The sequence below is a fragment of the Aulonocara sp. 'chitande type north' Nkhata Bay genome, linkage group LG15, assembly GCF_057382095.1.
Source record: "Aulonocara sp. 'chitande type north' Nkhata Bay isolate Kocher_YH1m ecotype deep benthic linkage group LG15, A_spYH_male_GT1.1, whole genome shotgun sequence".
NCBI classification, from domain to species: domain Eukaryota; kingdom Metazoa; phylum Chordata; class Actinopteri; order Cichliformes; family Cichlidae; genus Aulonocara; species Aulonocara sp. 'chitande type north' Nkhata Bay.
The window spans coordinates 35,430,465-35,452,785 of record NC_141358.1 but is presented as its reverse complement, the minus strand read 5'-3'; the positions used below and the strand labels follow the sequence as shown (position 1 = coordinate 35,452,785).

At 39.4% G+C, this 22,321-nt stretch overlaps 2 protein-coding genes across 9 annotated transcripts in view; both read left to right on the top strand.

The window, feature by feature from the left end:
- Positions 1 to 3,665, top strand: part of kank3 (KN motif and ankyrin repeat domains 3) — a 43,231-nt gene extending 39,566 nt beyond the window's left edge. For all 3 annotated transcript variants that reach the window (XM_086263125.1, XM_086263124.1, XM_086263126.1), the window contains 2 exons: positions 232 to 333; positions 2,739 to 3,665. In XM_086263125.1, coding sequence (XP_086119251.1) covers positions 232 to 333; positions 2,739 to 2,801 — 165 coding nt within the window. In that variant the 3' untranslated portion in view covers positions 2,802 to 3,665. The remainder of the gene's footprint in view (positions 1 to 231; positions 334 to 2,738) is intronic.
- Positions 3,666 to 7,953: 4,288 nt separating this feature from the next.
- Positions 7,954 to 22,038, top strand: LOC147313521 (phosphatidylinositol 3-kinase regulatory subunit gamma-like). Of its 6 annotated transcripts, none has more exons than XM_086263144.1 (12): positions 7,954 to 8,527; positions 11,652 to 12,401; positions 14,848 to 14,988; positions 15,101 to 15,206; positions 15,340 to 15,438; positions 16,104 to 16,284; positions 16,462 to 16,584; positions 16,667 to 16,809; positions 16,913 to 17,089; positions 18,136 to 18,207; positions 18,430 to 18,591; positions 18,676 to 22,038. In XM_086263144.1, the coding sequence occupies exons 2-12, from the start codon at positions 12,149 to 12,151 to the stop codon at positions 18,863 to 18,865; spliced, it is 1,647 nt and encodes a 548-aa protein (XP_086119270.1). In that variant the 5' UTR covers positions 7,954 to 8,527; positions 11,652 to 12,148; the 3' UTR covers positions 18,866 to 22,038. The 6 variants fall into 6 exon arrangements, with proteins under 6 accessions (XP_086119270.1, XP_086119272.1, XP_086119267.1 ...); XM_086263146.1 differs by having other exon boundaries at positions 16,459 to 16,584; positions 18,712 to 22,038; XM_086263141.1 differs by having other exon boundaries at positions 16,459 to 16,584.
- Positions 22,039 to 22,321: the final 283 nt, after the last annotated feature.

Below are 22,321 nucleotides of genomic sequence, written 5' to 3'. Positions count from 1 at the left end.
TATAAACAGTCAAACGTATCATAAAGCAATAAAAGTCCCATAGTTAACTGGTTAAGCAAAGGTGCATGATGGTAAAAGAAATAACAAAACTGTCCAAACAACTGGAAAACAGAGCAACTGTGCGTAACGTGTATCACATGGTTGCTCTCACACTGTAAAGCTTTCTGCTCTAGTTGAAAAGCTCTCCTGGATACTCATGTGTCTCTCTCCATCTTTGCTGTCTGTCTGCAGGATGGAAGCAATGCTCTGTCCATCGCACTGGAGGCATCCCACAACGACACAGCTGTGCTACTCTACGCTCATATGAACTATGCCAAGACCCAGACTGCTGCGGTGAGTTCATATTATCAAAGATGGACTTTGGTTTATTCCCGACTCCTTCTTCTCCACTTTCTCAAATACAGACGATTTATTTTAGGCTAAAGGGGAAAATCCGCATAATCGCCATATAATCTTGTCACACTGTGTGAATAATTAAACTGGTAAGAATTGTTAGGGACAGCTGAGTATTGGAGGCAGAACTCAAAGGCGTTTAAACAGTTGAACAATATTTTTATTTCTTTTTTTTGCCTCCTTCACAGCAGTAGATTAGTGCACCGTATGTTCATGGCCAAACTAAAGTCAAACGCAAACGAAGAAAAATAATGGAGAACAAAAAGCAAGGCTCGCTCAACATCCAAAGTAAATGTAACAGTTAAGGAAACACTTCTGCACACTGCTATAGAGTGCAACAGTGATGATCAGGAAGTAAAAGTCCCATTCATATTCTCCATAAGTATTATGAGCCATAAAACTCACCACACATACAACACTGTTCGCATGTTTTCCCTGTGGTTTCTTCCTGGGTACTCTCCCACAGTCCAAAGACATGCCGTTAGTAGGGTTAGGTTAATTGATGATTCTAAATTGGTCCAAAGGTGTGAATGTGAGTGTGAATGGTCGGTCTCTGTGTTAGCCCTGCGTCAGACCTTGTACCTTGCCTCTTGCCCTATGGTAGCTGGAATAGGCTCCAGCCCCCCCCCAACCTTGATAAGGGTAGGTGAAAGAGTATGGATGGATTGTTGGAAGTAATTTGCTGTGGAAAACTGGGATTTTTAATTTTTATGGGATGAGTAGTCCCTCCAATGTTAATTAGGTGCACAGTCTTAGTATCTTTGACTCTTTTTATCCAAATCAAATCTTTTTTTTTTTTGGTCACAATTCACCTTGTAGCTGGTTGGCTCGATTCAAGGCGTAAAATTCATTACTGAAGGACTTTCTCAGACTTCACTGGAGAACATGAGTAGAAAAAAAAAAAGTTTGGTCACTCTTGTGCTCTATACCTAATTTTAATAGGGCAGAAAGCTGTAATAGGTTAGCAGTGGAAAAACAAATGTTGTTCTATTAAGAGAATGTACCTGCTCTCTAACTACTTAAAATGGAAAGATATTTCAAACATCAGACCAAACTTCCCCTCCTTAATACCACATTTGACACATTTCCCTAGGACGTTCACCATAAAAGGAGCCCAAAAGGGCCTGGACTGAACTGGTTTGGCAATTCCTGGGATCAAACCAGACAGAGGCCAAGTTTAGTCTAGAGGAGAGGTATCCAAACTAGCAGTTTCAAAGTCAGGATTCACTCACAAATCTTAACGATTTCATGAATGACTTGGCAACAATACACAAGAAACACAGCATATTTACAAGCACTGTGTGTTTTGTATAAAGGTCACATGCCACCCTGTGACAAGAATAATGCCCTTCTGCATAAAAATCTAATAAAATGCCACAAGCCTTCTTCACAAAGTCTGGCCCATCATATATGAACAGGGTGGCTAGAATTAGTTGTGATGCTCGCATTGTTGCTTAAGTTTATCAGCTAAGAAGGACCACTTTCAAGAATCAAAATTATAATAGTTTTTAAAACAGTTTCTCTTTTTCCATCAGGGAAACACTGAGCTTCACTTTTCTAATAATCACACCAGCAGTAAACAGAAAATTCAACTTTACACACTTTGAATGAGGCTATGCGACATCATGGCTACATCTGATGACAAAAGCTATCATTTTTAACCAAATCAACATGTTTATTTCTTCTGAGCGGGCCCGCTTCAAAGAAAGTCTCTTCAAAATGTTTGGAGCGCTATAATACAGTGATTTGGGCCAAACATCATGAGAATTTCCCTTTTGCCAAATCTGATTGTAAAGTACAGTACAATTCGATTAAGTCATCCAACGTCAGCAGAACCGATTCAGCACTTCAAAGAGAAGCCAGGCGGTTCCTTTACAAAACAAAGCCGACCCCAATCCCCCGTGTTCGCCTTGTAACTTTGAGACTTTTTGGTTATCAGCTCCCATCTCCCAGCTATTTTTATATTATGCAACCTACAGTGTCCCTAATGCACATATTGCAAGATTTCACATTGTAGCTGGCCAAGTTTAAAATTAGGGTTGTAAAATCACCTTTGAATCTAATAAATAAAGCGTGCGAGTTAGTTAAAGTTAGGTCACACTTATAAACAACTTGGAGTGAATGATGCCTCTTGTATTTAAAGGTGGTAGGATCAGTTCCGCTGCAGTGCTCCAAGCTATAGTTAGGGTGTGGGCTGCACTAAATGAAGGTGCACCGCTGCCCCCTTTAGGTGTCACCACAGTCATGCAAGCTATGGTCTTCTTGGGAAGGCGATGAAGTGAATGCATACAATCGTTACCATCAAGCCTTTAAAATGTAGCCCTGTCCTTTATGTTGTCTTTCAGGGGAGTCCAAAGGCCCAGCCACGGAGCCCCACGAGCCCACACAAGTGCTGGCCTGCAGACTGACACGATCAAAGCCGCTAACTGGGGCAGACACACCAACAAACATAACTGGATATGAGCTGTGAAAAGCTCCACTGGAATTTACTTAAACGCATATTTATAGTTTGCCATGTCCTCCATTTACACTGATCAGCCACAACATAAACACCCGACAGGTGAAGTGAAAAATAATTGGATTATTTAGTTAATATACTTTGTTTAGCTGGTCAGCTTTGATTTGGCTTATGTCACTTGATAGACAAAATTTAGACTCTCACACCACAAAAACTGCTGAGGCACAGCTCAAGAACATGTGGAGTCAGCCTCCACAAACCCACAGAACCAAAAAAACCTGTTGCCAGAAATCCCTTTTCAGGCTCCGACGAGTCAGAGCCGGGATACTAATGCTGTTGCTGATCAGTGTACAAAATATTGTTAAGAGAATATTATATTTCCATAAGATTCTTCAATGGTTATTATTTACTTTAGGTCTCTAAGATATGTTTATTTTCTCTATGACATGCCTTGAGATGTTACATTTATCATTTGCACACCACTAATATTTTACTATTAAGGGCAACACATCATTACCACATAATGTACATCCAAAAAATACATCTATTGGTTTTCCATACACATGCGCACACACAGTGGCGTAGTGTACAGTTATACCCCAATGTCATCAAAAATCATCACATGGATGTCACATCGTCCAGCGTGACTGAACTGAATGAATGTTGCTCTGTGGTCTTCCTTTCCTGGCTAACTGATGTGTAAACCTTAACTGTCATAGTCTGCACTAACTGGCTGTGCATTATGTTGTTATAAAAAAAAAAAATATATATATATATATATTATTGTCTAAAATAAACATATTTACATAAAAGTTTGTGGGTGTTGGTGTTTCAAAGCAAGGAGTGCCACATGTTTGAGTTGGCAGCTATAATCTTTTTGTTTTTAATACCAGAAGAACTGAATGAGAGCTCTTTTGCTAATTAGACAAACAGGTAAACCACTGAACTATGGAGCTACACGGTTACATTCGAGTGGGGATAAACAGGACTAATCCGTTTGAACAGTTTTTTAAAAAGCTGATATTAGATGGTATCAATTTAAAAATTCTAGGTGACATCCTTTTTGAGTTGAGTTTGCAAGATTTTTTTTTGGAAAAACTTGACTTCTGACCTGGACCTTGAGGTCAAGGAATCCAAACTGGGAGCTTGGGAAAGGGGTCTGGTAACTGATAACCCTGCCTCCCATTCTACATTTAGAAATTCTGGGAACCACAAGTTACCCTCCAGTCTGAGTGTGACGCGTTCCACTGTGATAATGTGGTACTTTGAGGTATTTAAGATATGATGGAACACAATAGTTCTGTATGCAAGGAGAAGGATTTTAATTTCAATTCTTGGTATAATATAGACCCAATAAAGAGAAGATGATATTTGAGGATTAGGGTCCCTCTCTGTAATCCTTGTTAGTACTCCTGATTGTCTCATCTGACTTCATAGATAAAAACATACAGTGCTTTCTGATAACATTACCAAAGGGAAGCACGCATAGCCTAAAAAGTCTTGGTCCTAGTAGGGCTGAACGATTATGGAAAATAATCTAATTGCGATTTTTTTGCCCCAATATTGCGATTGCGATGCGATGTGCGATTATTTTTTTAAGGTCTTTGTCTTCTGTATTATTAAACAAAGACAAGCAATACATCATATAGTATGGCCAATACTATATTACATTAATTTTAAACTGTTCTTTCCTGGAAGACAGACCTCTGTTATGATAACATGAGGTGATGCATGAATTGATGACTGACATTTTTATTTAACTTCTTCAATCACAACAGTATATTTGAACATACACAATAGTTTATTTTTAGCTTACAAACATCTGAGCATAAAGTGCTGACAAGAAACCCTGGTGTAAACATTAAAATGAAAGTCAGTACAATGTGCAGATTGCAGAAATATACATAAAAAAAATCAGTGGCTTTACCACACTCAGTTTTTCGACATCTGTGAACTACTAGACAGTCATTCAATTAAAAAATAATATTAAATAAATAAAACTAATAAATAAAAAATACACACATCTTACTGATCTTTGCAGTCAGTAACATTACACATAAAGTGCAAACATAATAGCAATTGTATAAACACACACACAAACACGCCTTTAAAATTTAAAGGCGTGAAATTGGACGGTCAAGGCTAGTTCTGATTAGCGTCACCGCTGTCTCGGTGGAGTTTAATAAACTCGGCCGTCTGCTTCTTGCTATCTAAAATATAACCAGACACTGGTGTAAATTCTCGACTGTCTCATACTTCTGTTTAATAAGTTTTCTGTTTGACGTTTAGTCAGCTGTGTGAAAACCAAGGAGGAACCCACCCGGAGGATTAATAAAGTTTTATTTTATCTAATCTAATAACTTTAATCTCAGCCAAACCGATTTACTCACGAACAAACAAAACACTGAAAAAAGCCCAACAATAACATTTTTAGGTTGTCTAAGTGACTTATATATTACGTTTAACGCGAGCAGCGAAACTCCGCGGTGACCTGAAAATGATGTGCCGGGAGTTGTGCCGTTCTCGGCTGCATCAGTAACCCTCGAGCTCCCGGCTAGCTGTCGAGCTGGTGGGTAGCAGACGCCTCTGAAAACGTCGAAGCACTTTTGCAAATATGGGATATCTTGATAAACCGAGCAGATATTTGATGTTTACACAACTACTTTCTCGCCTGAAAATATGTTAAAAGTTTATTTTGTGACCCAGAAAGATTAGTATGAGTAATTTTAAAACTTAGTAGCGGCCGCCATTGCTGGAAACTGGAGTTTGGCTGGGCCGCGCTATGAATTCTGGGATATGGTAGTAATTTGGACAGCCTTCGGCACGTCGCTGTGACGTAATCGGTCTACAAATGCGGCCTCAGGAGGATGCAGCCCATGAATTTGGACATGTCCAGAGTATAATCGCAGCCTTTGCGGTTAGAAAATTGCACTTGATCATGTCGCGATATTATCGCAAATGCGATATATCGTTCAGCCCTAGGTCCTAGTGCAGAACCCTGTGGAACTCCATGACTAACTTCTGTGTGAGATTTCTCATTTATATGGAAAAATTGGAATCTATGAGATAGACGATGATTCAAATTCATTCAGTGTATTTCCTTTAACTAGCAAACTCGTGCAGTATGCACACATGTTGGTTCAGTGCTCAACTGAACTTTTTGTGGGATCTGTATAAAGTATTTGTATACACAGTATAGATGATGGCATTCACAGTGCCCTAAGCAATGTTTCATCACGATTGCTCCAATTGTGTAGGAGAAGATGGGGGAACATACATAAGCTAAGATCATTATAGTGTGATGATTATGTCAAAGGTGTATTCTAGTCTCTGTATTAAAATGTTGTGATCAGCATTATTTAATAATGAGGCCTAGCAATACAAGCACCTGAGGAGATAAAGACTGTATATTTCACTCTTAAGCAGTCTTGCTCATTGATTTGTAAGATTGAGTCTACATACCCGGACAATCAGCAGTTACGCCTCTTCCGCAGCACAAGGCAGTCAGCTGAGTGAGGTTTAATCTTGTGTTTAATCGTCTTTCATTTCAGACCGCTCTCTCACTTTCCATGTAGGCGCCATGAGGGCTGTGGCCAGACGTTGAGTCTAACCAGGTCACTGGAGCTGCCGGAGGCTGCAGATAAATATTCATGAAAACCTGTTAACTCTTTCCATCTAAACACCGGGTTATTTCACTGCCTATTTTCCAATGTTTTCCTTTTTCTAACAAATGCCTCATTTTCCCTCTCAGCTAGATAGCCAGCTGTGTAAGCAATCGCCTGTCACAACTAAAAACAGCAAGCCTTAATAACCTTCCCCCTCACCCTTCAAACTTCAGTCCAGTGCTGCTCATCCCCCTTTTATGCTTGCTCCCTCTTTCTCAGCCTTGCATGTCCTTCACTCCCCTTACCCCTCTTTATTACCTCTTTCTTCAACTTCCTTTTACTTCTTCAGATTACTCTTCTGTCTGTCTTTCTTTTTTATCTGTCCTCATCCCACTTTTAAAGTTGGATAAGAATTCACAACTGAAATGAATACAACCCTGCACAGGCAGACCAGAGCACATCACAGTAAATAATACCTGCCATGTGTAAAGAGGAAAATGCTTTTCAGACCTTTTGCATGCATCGAATCTGATGCCTATTACTGACTGCATAAAAGGGCGATAAGCAAGATAAATAATGAACATATTAGATAAATGCATCTTTAAAAATGGTTGATATTATTAAGGAAATCATATTTTCCAAATAAACAGAAAAAAGGCAAATACATCACACCCCTTTCTAACTACCAAACAATGTTTGAGTTTATGAAGTCTAAATAATAATATTTATGATATGAATATTTCTGTTTCCTGCTTTTAATAATGAGCACAAATTCATCTAGAACAAGGAACTGTCCCAACTCTGTTGAATGTGCTAGAAATGCAGTAGTAGTGTAATTTAAGACATATTAGAGAGATGACTGAGCATCAGTCATACCACAAATGTAAATAGGGCACAATTGCAGATGATCTTTATTTTTTTCCCCCCTCAGGACTCAATTTGTTTAATTTTTAATGCATGGACCTGATTTGCTGCATTGCTGCTTATATATAAGTTTCATCAACACCATGTGCAAACTGTAGGTAGAAGCAAAATGCTTTAAAAGGCAAATACAAAAATTCTAGAGAGAACATGAATCTGTTTTCCCCATTACTGTAACTGTGCTGGCTGGGACATCACGAGGGCGCTTGGGTGGTGGAGGTGAGGGGAGGGGGGTTGTTTTGTCTATAGTGCCGTAACATTTTTTTTTTATAACCAGTTACTTCCACACCACTTCTTTCATTATGCTGATCCGTGAAGTGGAAAGTAACGCTGGCGGAGTTGAGAGGTCAGGGACTCCTGCTGCCTAGATACATACAGTCTAATATTAGAACATTTCCTTGATTTGTTAGCAGCATCTCTGTTGTCTGCTGAGCACATGGCAACAAGCCGACCAATTGGATTTCAGGAGAATACTAAGCCCCTCGCTCTGTGTAGCAACAGTGGCATCCTTCCCTTATTTATTTATATATGAGTTTTTTCTCCCACCGACTCATTCTCATGCTTCTGTCCCCCCAGTGTGCAGCCACACCGCGCTGTCAAACTGTGCAAAAGAGTTACAGTGCTGCTCTTTTAGTTTTGCTTTTTCTGTTAGCAGCATAAGCTCTGAAATGTACATTGTACATTTAGGCTTTTCATATTTGTTTATATTTTTATAGACACTTTCTCCCCCCTCTCTTTCCTCACTGCACCCCACTGATCAGTGGAGTTTTTCCTGCGCTCTGCACGTGAAAGTAAAATCAAACTGGGGGAATGTCTCAAGAAGGCTTCATTTTTTAAGAGGACATGTTTTAGTGAAGAGGAGAGGAAAAACGCAGAGGAATGACAGCGTGGGAAAAAGATGGCACTCAGAGGGGACCATTAACTACCAAATGGAGAGGATCTTTAAAAGATGGAGGACATAGGAGGAGAAGCTGTACGGGATAGGATGAGTTGGAGGGGGATGGAGGGACAGAGAATGGCGTGAGGACCGAGGACAGTGGTTGGTTTGATCTGAGCCACGTGTGCGTCCAGCCACGTCTCTTCGCTGCTTCGTGGATACCGATGAAACGCTGGTTTCCCATGTCGCCCGGTCCCTTCTGTCTGAGCCCAGGTAGGTGCGTACTCTCCTGTACATCCAAGTTTGATAATGATCTTTCATTTTTTCAGGTTCTCTGGACGTTAGTTCTACCAGAAGCTGCCATTTTGAAAGTTCTGTTAATGTTTAGCCTTCACGTCTCTTCGTTGTCGAAGCTCTGGTACAGGATGAGAAGCTTGAAGGCGTTGAAGAAAAAAATGGCGTATATTAGCTGTTTCGTTTTTGTTGTGGGGTTCAACATTCATTGATAAGACACTAAAAACACAAGCTAAGCTGCAAAATGACCCCTCCCCCAAATTAAAATAAAACCAAAAAACTACCAAAACCAAACCGGTAACATATGATCAGTTTCTCCAGTACTATCTGAGAGACGTTGGACTGATTACCAACTGTCGCAGACTACGTGAAAGTATGAGACGTTGTGTAATGCAACATATTTGTGAGACCAAACTGGCCACTGTCAGTGGCGTTTCAAGTGGCGTAAATGATAAGGTCACGACTGAAAGATTGCTAGTTTTTCAGATAGGACATTTTTCTGACTTGCAAACCAAAAAAATGGTTATGGTACAGCTGTGCCATCCCAGATGGATTGGGTCCGGAAAGTATTAAAACATGACAAAACTGGCTGGATGCAATAATGACACTTTTGTAAGTTTGGGCAAAATCATGTTTAGTATCTCATCTCAACTGGAAATCGACAAAATGTACGGTGAACATCAATCCATGATGGTTGCGTACCGCGTAAAACGCCATTTTCAATGGTCTGAAAATCTGTAATGTCTGTAATGTTGCATAACTTGGACACATTACATTTGACAATTTAGTAACTACATATGCTTTTTTCCCCTGTTCTAAGTAATCTCAAAAACTAAATTTGACATAACAAAAAATCAGTATATATATTTAAAATCTGGTCAAATGAGAAGTATCACTCTTCTCATTTTACCACATTCATAACTACTAAGGTTTTGTTAGTATAATAAATTAAATGAAGCTGATTTGTTTTTCAGTTGCAGCGTACAATGACAGCAACTGCAATCTCTTCATTGTCAAAGACGTTATTCATCACAACACGATGTGCCACATTTGCAAACAAATTCAATTCTTAATTCAAAGATAAACACAAGAGGTCAACTATGTGGTATTGTCACATCAGTTCCCTTAGATAAGGTCTTGTAAAAGAACACTGTAGGCAGCCTTATCAGTATTTTCAGAAATGTTCTACTTTTACATATGAAGATCTGTTACATAAATGGTTGAATATTTGATATAATATTAATGTTTTTTAATTGGATGTATTTTTAAATCTCACCAGGTATCTCTTGAATAATTCAGGGTGATACCATTTAGTGCTGAGGATTTCACGCTGCCTTGTATTTTAGCAATAAAAAAATTTTTAAAACTATTTTTTAAAATACACGCTGGTGTTTTTATATGATAGTACGTCTGTAAAAACGAGTGTGTCAGAAATTGTTGCAATTGTCTAACGAGCTTTTCAAGTCAAAATACTTCATCACAATGAAAAAAATTAATAAATTTTAAAAAATGCAAGATATACTTTATAACCCCACGGGACCTCTGCCCCTTATTTTATGGTTATTTATGATTTGACTTACTTTTCTCGATTCCACTGGTCTGTGTATGTGTCTCTGTGCATGAGAGAAACACACTAGTGTTGACTGATACATTACATTTGCATTCATTTCATTCAATGAATGCGTAGCAAAAATCTGCAAATAACGCATCGTTTTTACCCAAGTCCTAACAAGTACAGCCCCAAACGTCAACCTGGGGAATTTGCCCTCAGTAATGTAGGCAGCTTTTCAGGATTTGTCTGTGGAAATAATGTTATGCGATTCGTGGTCAATTTACCATTTTCTTGTAAACCTAGAGGATTTTTTTAAATCAGAAGTTTCATTATTGATGAATGTGTTAAGATTGAGTATTTCTACTTACATTGTTTCTAACATACAATAATTCAAGGGACAGATGTTGTAAGTTAACATCTGCGAGTTAAAAAATAAACGATAAATCTGCACATAAAAATGTTAGAGATGAACATTTAGCCTGGTTTTCACATGCTGCATCACATTTCAAGCCCTCACAGCTGATATGTGTACATCTGACTCATCAGATGACGCACTGAACACTTCATATGTAAGTAATGGGTTTTTCCTAACGTTAAAAGAATTAGTGGCATTTTTTAAGAGCACAGTTTTGCAGTACTGCCAAACACAGCTCAAATTTCTCTCAACGATGTGCAGGACGTGTTTACACTGAGAGGTCTAGCAGTGACAAAAGGCTACCAAATATCATTTCATGCCAGTGAAATTCAGCCAGTTGTATTAATAACAGGTCCAAAAACCACTGGCTTTGCCAATAGTTGCAGTAAATGCCACACTTTTGACTGTATTTACCAGTAAAATAATTGACGACGCTTATTTTTTTACCTGCTCACACCACATTTGAAGCAATGCTACTCTCACCAAAGCCTTGATGCTTGCTGTCCCGACCTGAGCAGAGCGGAGCAAGCGACAACGAAAGTGTGAGACGGAGCAAAATTAGTCACAGTATTCCTTCTTCTTACGAATTTCTTGAAAACAAACCAAGCAAAAAACAAACAAACAAACAAACAAACAAAAAAAGATATAAGGCTGCAAACAAACCCCACAAAAACTAAATACTGCAGCAAATTTAAGATAGCAACGATTTTGACTGAAGCATCTTCTGCAAATGTGTACAAATCTCAAAATTTGAAAACTGCAAACCTTCCAATGAACATCTAAGGCTGTCTGTTTGATATTCACTGTGTCACTGCCATAGTGACTCCCAGTGACCTGGGAGGTGATGTCCCAGATCCAGTTAATAAATCTGAATTTGATCATTCACAAAAAGTTAAATAAGTCTCCTTTCCCTGCCATGCACAGTACAAATTACTTGTTGTTGCACTGCTGTTGGTTGCAGAAACAAGTTCTTAGTTTAATGCACACTGGCCCAGGAAATCTGGAAAGTTTCCCTCTTACCGATCCATAGAAAAAATGTAAGCTATACAGGTGTATAGCTTACAGGATAGTTATGAAGTAATGTGTATAAGGATTTTGGTCAGAATAACTGAAAATTTGTGCCTTTTCTAATTTAGGTTTCCTGAGATGAGATGATGCACGGGTCCTCGAAGCACAAATTGGGCAGTTTTTCCTCAGCCTGCTGTTCTTTAGCAGTTTACAGCTTAGCTACTAGTGTTGAGGTATATAAGAAGCACTCATATCGGTAGAGTGTGATTGTTCTCCATTGCGCCCAGATATGAACCCCTTTGAGCAAACAGCGACGGAGCACAAGAGCACCTGAATAAGGAAAACTCCACTGATTATAAGGAAGTGAAAACTGGATCTATTGGCAGTGCCATCAATCTACTATATGATATGCTTAAAACCAAGACTCAAGGTGAGGAACATGCTCTACCTCCACAACACTGGGCAGCCATGAACTCTGCACTGCCACCCTCTCTCTTCTCAGCCATGAGTATAACTGTAAGCTGATAGTATGTGATCAACCACACTGTGGGGCCGACATCCTGCTGCTTCACCTTCTCAATAAATCCTAGCTGCACAACAACAATACTAAGTTAGCGCTTTCAAAATGGCAGATCAGAATTTACAGCACAGCACAGAGGACGACAACCTTCAGCCAGCTGATTACCCAACGTCATCACTAGCATCGCTACATCTCAGGGATGAGGCTGTCGTCACAAATGAGAACACCAACCAAATCGGGGATAATCCTGAGACCGGTTCAGTATGTCCTGTGGTGATGTCATCAATGTTTAACCAATCACGACAGCAGGGAGACATATCCATGGCTATCATGCCTGAGTCTCACCCAGCAGATCAAGGTAAGATTAAAACATAAAACATAAAAATGTTTTATAATGTCAAAAATCAATTTGACAGTAATATAATTTTTTATGAATGTAGCAATTATACAAAAAAGATGACAGAATGATCAAGAAACGACAACAACAAAAAAGAACAGACATGCTGGGTTCTCTTCTTTTTGGGGTAACAAACAAAACCACTTCTGTGAAAATGACCAAATTAAAAAAATATTTTGGCACAGAAGGAATCAGGAGGCTCGAAGGATAGAAGACGAAGACTGTCATTTCTGTTGACCGGCCACTTTGTTATGTGAAAAAAGTGCATTTAAGGTAAATCTTCAACATTAAGTTTTCTCGTAGTCAAAGGAGCTTGCAAAGAAAAGCGTCTGGACTTCTTTAGGTTGCTTGAAGACGTCCAGAAAACAGCTTAAACAACCGGAGTATCAATGTGTATAACCATCACTCTATGTGATAGGTTATACTGGCTAAGTTTCGCTAATGAAACTATGACACAAATGTAAAGTTTAAAAACCAACCAAACAAAGACAGACAGGTTAAATATTTTTGTCAGGTCTGAGGCTTTCATGCGGTTAGCTAATGTTGACGCTATGAGGGCTCAAAGATGCTGAAAAAAGTTGGGGATTAAAAAGTGCTTATGTTTGACCCAAACATATGGACTTTTATTAGCTTGTAAATATTTTCATGGGTACATTACACAATAAAAGATAATCATTAGGAGCCAGTGGACAGAGGCTGAAACACTTTCATCTTAAGGAAGCTTGGAGGCTGTTGAAACACTATCAAACCAAATGTTAAGATTAGTTTGCAACATGTGGGGCATGTCTCCAAAGGTTGATTCTGTTCATCTGGATATAGCGTTTTCAGTAGGAGAAACGTTTCATCACTCATACAAATCGCTTATTCAGTCCCAGCTGACTGCAGATTTCCCCAATCTTATAAACATGAGGGAATGGTTTAAAAAGGAACCAGCAGATGGCAGAATTTACCCTTCGATGCGCTAAGACCGAGTGACATGGTGCTCTGTTTTGCTTCTGCTGAACTCCAAAAATACTACAAATAGTATTTCAAGTTCTACACACAGTTGTTTAGGGAAGTTGGCACACCCAGGTCAGTGGACCTTCAAAGGTGCAGAAATGCTACAGTGCCTTTATTTAAAAAACAAAACATGCATTTCAGAAGTGTAAAAAAGCCAGCAGCACTTTTAGCCCAGAAGACCAGTTGACTTTTAACTGGAATCAGGTAAAGAGAAGAAGCATTCTCCTGGCAATCCTTCCAAACAAACTTGTGTTTTTGCCTTTTCTGCGAGCACTGAGCAGTCTGACCTTGGGCGAATTTGCTGGGATGTCTCCTCCTAAGAAGATTGTGGTACTGCGTCAACACACTCGAACGCGCCAAACCAGCAAGCTATCAAAACGTCTGCTTTTATAGAGGCGCTCGCACTCATTGATGATCACTTAATCAAGTGCATCTGATTAGCAGCACCTAGCTGCCAATTACCCTCTTAATTCCTATGGCAGCAGTAAAGGTGGGCTTAGTTTTTCACGCTATGACACAACACCATTGCTATAGTTTTTTTTAAACATTACAAGCTACACCACGTTGAGGAGGAAAATAAAGCAAAGAAACCTAAAGTTAATGAATCTACCATCTACTATCCAGCTTTTTTTTAGTTGAACAGCTTTTATTAGGTTTTTATACAAGGCAAGTTTTGACAGAGCTTCACTGTGTGTAGACCCTGGGTTAATGAGTTGACGCCCTTTCTAATTTTACAACAGTATAAGTATGATTCCCCCAACACACAGCTCTTTCTGGAGCAACGATTTCAAGCATCTCCAGGCATGCCTTCACAAGTGGTGAGGGGACGATTTATGTCAACTGCTTAGAGCACACCTCTTATTGCACTCAGTGCTCGTGTTGCATGTGTGTGTGTGTTTATATGCTGGGAAACACAAAGAATTCCCACATAAATGTAATGATTGCCGAATATGCCTGACAGACGGGGTCTCACGTTTCCCTGCTATCCTAATGTAACACTGACACAACCACACACGGCGGGGTAAAAATCACAAGCAGCCACAGTGGAGCATCAGCTCTGGACCTTCAGGCCAACATTGCATCTCGCTGTAGACAGCTGTTGTTTGTTAGGCGAGGCAAGGCGAGGTTGGGCACTAAGCAGCGACGAGTCTAGCCGAGTGTGCCTGAGCGAGGAGTGCCAGTTCTGGTATTTTAGGCAGTCAGACACTGTCACCTGTCAGCGAACTAGTCTAGACACGGTCTCCCACGTGGTGCGAGAATAAGCTACACAACGATATCAACCTCTCAGCAGCTAGTCAGGAGGACGGCAGTGTGTGCAGAACGGCCGCAGAGCGCAGATCGCCAGATACAGACTGATGTGAACAGGCAGGGAGGGTAACGCTGGGTTGTTTTACGGTTGATGTTTCAGAGTTCTTGGAAAGTGAAATGGGCCAAAGTGAAAGTGAGGCGCAGTCCGACACCCTGGCAGCGTTCTTGCAGGACCTTTCCTCTCATGATCATAATGATGGTACGTCTCTTCCAGGAAAAACCAACAGCAGCAAGGAAGGAGGTGCGCTCCAATATATTTGCAACTGACTGTTTACTCCTTAGCAGTTTTGTTTCAAATTAAGGTAAAATGTTTTATCCTACTTAAAAATGTAACTGCATTTTTTTCTATTCAGAAATATATCCAGAGAACAAAATATACAAAGCTATGGCAGAATGTGACTGCGGCGCTGATGACCACCAGCTTTTTGAAGCAGAGTGGTACTGGGGCAACATCTCAAGGTACTTTATATTTCTATCACTTTTTCTTTCTTTCAGCCAACACCACTGTTACAGCATATCTAATTTTATTGACGTTGTCTTCCTCCGACCGTTATAATTAACAGAAACCTTCATGTCCATTTGATTTGTTCAGAGAGGAAGTAAACGAGATGATGAGAAACACTCCTGATGGTACATTCCTGGTTCGAGATGCTTCCAGTAGGATTAAAGGAGAATACACGCTGACATTAAGGTAACTACTAGAAGATTAGTGACAAGTATGCATATGGCTACACTTTCATAAAGTGTATCAAACACAACTAGTTAAAGACTGTACTAGGTTTTATAAGTTTTATTGCTGCATTGCAACCAGTCATCAGTAGTCTGTATGTGAAAACAAAGTTAACCCCAAATTAAATATATATATATTGTAGTCAAAGGTTAGTTATTATTTCCTGGTCTCGGAGTCTAAGTTTAGTTTTACTGGTTTTAAAGTGTAACTTTATACGTTTTGTGGTTTCGCTCTAATTTTAGCGGAATTGGGACAGACCAGGTTTCAGATATAAAGCTTTGTTGATTAGAGTTTGGCGTAGACTCCAATGTTCAGCAACATAACACCCTGTCCCCACAAGATGTGTTTCACGAGTGTTTTTCCAGTCATCCATCTTACATTTGGATGAAAGAACACACACACACACACACACACACACACACACACACACACACACACACACACACACACACACACACACACACACACACATTTTAGAGATCTAAAAGTCTCCTGTCAGGAAAAGCGAGAGTGACTAAACAGAACCAGGAGAGGCTCCAATGGGGAACAAAGCTCCCTACTTGCTAGCCTAAAATGACAAGAAGTACCATGTTATTTATGGGACAACTATCCTTTGACTTTTGCAGAAAAGACGCTTCAAACAGACTAATTAAAATCTTCCATAATGGCGGCAAGTACGGCTTCTCTGAGCCACTGGCTTTTTCCTCTGTAGCGGATCTGATCCAGTATTACCAGAAGAAGTCACTGGCCCAGTACAACTCTAAACTGGATACACGGTTACTCTATCCAATATCCAGAAACCAGCAGGTAAACTTTTTGGGGCAATTTAACTGTGAACTTTTGTTTTCTTACATTACAACAACATCGCAACAAGACGTAATCAACTGAAGACTTTTACCACATGGTCTGTTACTGGTATTGGAACAAAACCGCCGTGCTAATGTCCAGACTAAATCCTTTTTTACCGTTTTGTGCATATAGCAGCAGGTTGTGATGGAAGCTGACATTGATGCAGCTGGAGAACAGCTAAGGATATTTCAGGATCAATACAAAGAAAAAAGCAAAGAGTATGACCGCCTATTCGAGGAGCTGAATCTGACCTCCCAGGTACTTGATCTTAATCCTTTCTTTTCAGAGCCCTTTCCTTTAAAGACTTAAAAACAAACGGTTTGTTTTCTCTTCTTCCTAGGAACTGCAGAGCAAGCGAACTGCCATTGAAGCTTTCAGCGAAATCATTCGGATCTTTGAGGAGGAATGTGAAACCCAAGAGCGCTACAGCAAGGAATACATCGACATGTTCCTCACATTAGACAGCAGTACAGAATCCGAGAAGTACGTTCACAAAGCACCTGGTTTTCCACTTTTTGTTTAAAAACAAGTTGAATTAATAATAGTTGCTAGATTAGTTGAGTAATTCCTTCATTTTTACTTTCAGAATTCAAAACAATTCAGATGAACTACAGTCGAGGGTGGAAGAGATCCACAGCAGCAAGAAGAAGTTAGAGGAGGAACTGAGGAACAAGGCACTGGTTCACATGGAGGTCGACAGGAAAATGAACAAACTGAAGCCTGACCTTGTGGAGCTCCGGAAGCTCAGAGATCAATACCTGGTGTAAGTTCAACCCTTCACTGTCCCATGTTTAGGGTTGTTGTACAGTGGTTCCAATTTAGGTCCCAAAATTTCCAAAATAACAAGAGATCGGTATCAGCATGGGCCAAACTATGACTTTAAACATTGGTGTCAGGGCTGGATTTTACAATCAGTGCGTCAGTGAAGCAAGGACTGAAAGACAAAACACAGTGTGTCCTGCACAGCGTCACAGCTACTGGAAGATGCGTGTTGTGACTTCACAGTCAAACGAGTATCTCAATCTGATTCTTACATTTCATCACATACCAATAACACAGCTGCGTTATAAACATAGAAAATAAATTCTCCATGTTGTCACAGCTGTGCAGCTCGACTATGCTTGGTATGGAGCTTTATCATAAGCCTGATTGGTAGTGCGTGTCTTTCTAGCCAACTGTTGCCCTTTCACACGAAGTAAACCTGAACAAGTATCAATATAGTTAGCCTAAAGCACAACTGTAAATGTACTTAATTTACTGGGCAGTACAAAAAACAAACAAACATGTAAATACTGTATCTCTCTTTTTACTGTGTAACCCTTTGATCGATGTCATTGATCTGGATTGGATTTCTAGCATATAGGTGAAATAATCTCCTTTTTAAACTTTAAAGTGACATTAGTGAATCAATAATCATCCACTAATACAAAGTGTGTGCTTCTTTGTAATAAGTGCTTATACTTTTAGCACTTTAAGTATATTTTGATGCTTAAAGATTTGCACTATTACTTAACCAGTGGTCGCAATCCTTCTTTAAGTAAAGGGACTGAACACTTAAAGAGTAAAGTCAATGTTCTACAGCGGCACTTTTTATGAATACCATCCGTATTAGGCGAAAGTGATGCCAGTGAGTCTGAAAATCATAGCTAATGTTTTCTACACCAATTTACTGCTCTGTATTGATTTGGATTTTCTGATCAAATAGCCTGATTACTCATTGGTGTTCCTTTAAAAAAAAAAAAAAAAATCCTGGAAATTACCCTGATATACATGTAACAGCACTCCAACTGTTTTTTGTCCATGTTTCAGTTGGCTAACTCAACAAGGCACCAGGCAGAGCCAGATAAATGACTGGCTCGGTATTAGGAGTGAAGAAGAAGAGTAAGTATCCTTTTTCTCTTGGCCTGTGGCCACATTAGTCAAATCTTTTGGAGTAAAATGTCACAAAGGCATGTTCACTGACAACACACATACTGTATATGTGGCTCATCATGCCACCCATGTTGCTATTTTTGGTTCATATGATCGATACTAACACCAACACTCAACAAAACTGAGCACAACTGCTTCAAATCATCATACCGCTCCCTCTCCACCGGCTAGCCCATACACCCTAGCAGATGATACCCACCAGGAGGAGAGGAGCTGGTACGTTGGTGCTATGAGACGAAAGGAGGCGGAGGAGCTGCTGAGAGGGAAGAGAGATGGGACATTCTTAATCAGAGACAGCCAGACTCGGAGAGGCTCCTTTGCCTGCTCTGTCGTGTGAGTGTTTTAGGTACTTAATGTTTGGATGCTCTGTAGATAAATCCCGTAGATACCAAATAATCAGTTTCCTCTCTCATACAGTGTGGACGGGGAAGTGAAACACTGTGTAATTTACAGGACGTCCACGGGATACGGCTTCGCTGAGCCCTACAACCTGTACTCATCACTGAGAGAGCTCGTCCTTCACTACCGTCACACATCCTTGATCCAGCACAACCAGCAGCTGAATGTAACCCTGGCCTGGCCCGCTCTCAGCCAGCAGCCCAGCTGAGACACACCAGCACACACCCAGTAACAGTACTGTGGACACACCCGAACAGTCACTATTACCAGGCTCAAAACAGCATACCGGTTAGTGTCATCACCGCACTAAAATATTCAGTGCTAAAATTGGATAATAATCTAAACATTGCTTTTATGCCAAACAAAAGTCATTTTATTACTCTTTTGTTATTATTATAATTTCTGTGTTTAAAAAGCCAATTTACTTTTCATCACCAGCTAAAGTTTGCCAGAAGCTTTTGCAGAAGTCAGCAGTAAATATTCAACTAAACTGTCCTAGTACAGAATTCAGCCTTACTAGTTTCCCCAAAGTGTTGCAAAAAGCTGTGCAGTGAATTGGATTCTGAATACAACACTTCCATTAAAAGAGTAACTAAAGCAAAGGCACAAAATATTTAGGAAAACACAAATAACAAAATTTGTCATTGCAATGTTGATTTCAATTATTCTTTAGTCCTGAAGCTAAAACAATCCAGCACAAGTTTCTGTATTTTTTTCTAGACGCAAGCACAAGCACTATTTTAATGAAGAAGCCAAATATAAAATAGCTTCACCGCTATCAAGTTTTTGTATTTATAGTTGGCCACTCCTGACCTCTACCACACGTGTTTTAACTTCTTTGAACAAAAACAAACCAGTGTGCATTTCTTAAATTGATTTCTTAAGCTTCGTAATCATCTAACAAATGCATAGAAACAGTGAAGCAACAACAATATGAACAGAAAAAAAGCCCAGTATGGGACAGAACCACCCTGCATTGCTGGCTATGGTTATTTTAAGGCCAGAGCAAACACACAAACACTTTCAAAATAAGATAGCCTGAATACACACAGAGGATTGGATTCCTGTATTTTAAGACTTCTCCAGTTCAACTTCACATTTAGATGATATTGATATTTTCATTTTCTGATAAGGAGCAGCACATTTGGATCAAAAAGTTTTTGAAATACCAGGTGTTGGGTGTAAGTGTGTGGGGTGTTAGAACTAATGGAGCAAGAGGTTGAAAGGCTAGTCTAACTGCTTTAATGGTGACTGATCTGGTCACATTTGAGGCTTCTTAGGCACAAACATGACATTACAAAACTACATTAAGTTGTAGTTATGAAAACTAACCTTAATAAGGGTCAGTAAGGAATTTGACAGGATTTGGACCTGCTCAGTGAGAAATCTAAATTTAACAGTCATTTGGTTTGAAGTGATTTTGGTTGGAGTCCAGGAGATTTGTTAATTCAATTCAGTTCTATTTTATTTATTACAACAACAGTCGCCTCAAGGCACTTTATATTGTAAGGTAGATCCTACAATAATACATACAGAGAAAAACCCAAGAATCATATGACTCCCTATGAGCAAGCACTTTGGTGACAGTGGGAAGGAAAAACTCCCTTTTAACAGGAAGAAACCGAGCGGCAGAACCAGGCTCAGGGAGGGGCGGGGCCATCTGCTGTGACTGGTTGGGGAGAGTGAAGGAAGATGGGATAAAAAACAAAGTTAAGAAGTCTGATGTGAGGTGCCCTTACAAGGTTATACTACAGGACTTCCAGGTTCATAGCAAACTGTAGAATAGTGCCTTTAAGTGCTTCTTTCCAACCAACAGACAACAACAGTCTGATGAACCAAACAGATAGACAAACCAATCTCTAGTTGAATATCTTATAACAAGGTAGTTGCTACTTCCCCAAATGCATGGCGTCTGATTATCAAAACAAAGGTTAATGATTTTAATGATTTTAGCCATGACCCTGGTGGCTACAAACTGTCAACAAAAGACACAAGGAAAAAGAAGCAGGTATGATTGGTTTGTGAAAGCAGTGTGTGTGTTGTGGCGTTTTTTAAAGGCTTTATATTGAGTTTAGATTTTAAATTTTCTACTTTTTTGGATTGAGAATGATAAAAAAAAATAAGGGGGATTGGTACCCACTAACAAATTTCGGTTATATCAACACCCCTAGCACATAACATAGAGACTTACAACTGACCAAACAGCTGTAACAATTTTTATCATTACTGCTAGAATTTTGCAGGCATATTCGCTAGCTAGGTATTAACTAATAATGTAAAGATTCCAACTATGGGGACCAAAAACTGTATGTTACAATTAAATTAGATAGGTAATGATTTTTAGTTTTTTGAACCACACCAGCAGACCATACCTGAGAAGTTTTTTTTCCTCTTAAGTGTAAATGAGATATATACACGGTAGAAAATTGTGTCTATATTGATAAAAGTATCATTTAAAATTAAAACTGTTTACATTTCAGATCTATCCAGGTATGTGTATCCCTGGATAAGTAGCAGGTTTGTAACCCAGGGACTTCTTTGATTGTGCAATTTTTGAGCAGAGATGAAGTGGTGCTTGTGGATATCATCGATTAAACTATTTTTATAGAGGAGAACACAGCAGTGAATAAACCTTGGTCTGCCCATGAATTAAGAAACAATTAAACATATATAAAGATATGAAGAGTTAATTTTACATATCGTGACCTGTATATATTTTTTCTTGTGTCATCGGGTCACATTAAAATGCACTTCTCTCTTTATGGTCACACGTTCTTGATTGTCATTGCGTATGTACACTTGAAGTTAAATGTCAGACTGTTTATTGCCACAAAGGGAGAGAAACTGTCAAGTTCCTACTTTGTGGCAGTGAAAAGGTGTATATGTTTGATTTTTGCATGCTATTATTGTGTAACAGGTTTTAAAAGGTATAATGCATATTACTAAATCAGAATATTATGGCTGGAAACTGTTTTGATACCAGTTCTGGTATTAGAATGACACCAGCAGCTATGAAATCAATTTTGTTTAGCCTCCATTAATGGTGCTAGGCACTTATTGCTATAGTTTTCCTTTAATGCGTCTCTTTCGATCACCTGTCAGTATTAGTCAAACTGTGACGAGTTCTTTATCAAAGCAAATGGAAATGTTTTCGTGTTGGCCGTGGTCTGTCGTGCTCGTAACCACATCAGTCTGTGAAATAGTGTTGCACAGTAGTAAACTGTCCATCGCTGCATTGCACAGGTCGCGGACGGAGTGCGCCACAATCGTCACATGACAGCGCGAGGAGGAGTGAAAGCAAAATGTAGGCGCCCGTCCTCCGCCACGTTATCTCGTTGTCGTCTTTTTTGTATTTTTTGCACACTGAATAGAGTCTATAACTGCAATATATATATATATATATATATATATATATATATATATATATCTTCTAAAAATGAAGTGTTAGCTATATTGGTAAATTTTGTAGCAAGAATATAAAATATGAAATCAATTTACACAGGTTATATGTGCACAAAGACCACTGCTCTGTGGAGTTTAGGTTTAAAGCATAGCATTTGCACACACGTAACTCCACATTTGAGGTGGAGATGCTGTGACTGTCTTCACCCTGTTACTAAGGCAGGTGGACATGTGGGATTTGTAAATATGGTCAAGTTGCTCA

Coding starts and splice junctions, on each gene's coding strand:
- LOC147313521 (XM_086263141.1), top strand. CDS start 12,149: ATGGCAGATCAGAATTTACAGCACAGCACAGAGGACGACAACCTTCAG. Junction 14,989..15,100: donor CAACAGCAGCAAGGAAGGAG/GTGCGCTCCAAT, acceptor TTTTCTATTCAG/AAATATATCCAGAGAACAAA. Junction 15,207..15,339: donor TACTGGGGCAACATCTCAAG/GTACTTTATATT, acceptor TGATTTGTTCAG/AGAGGAAGTAAACGAGATGA.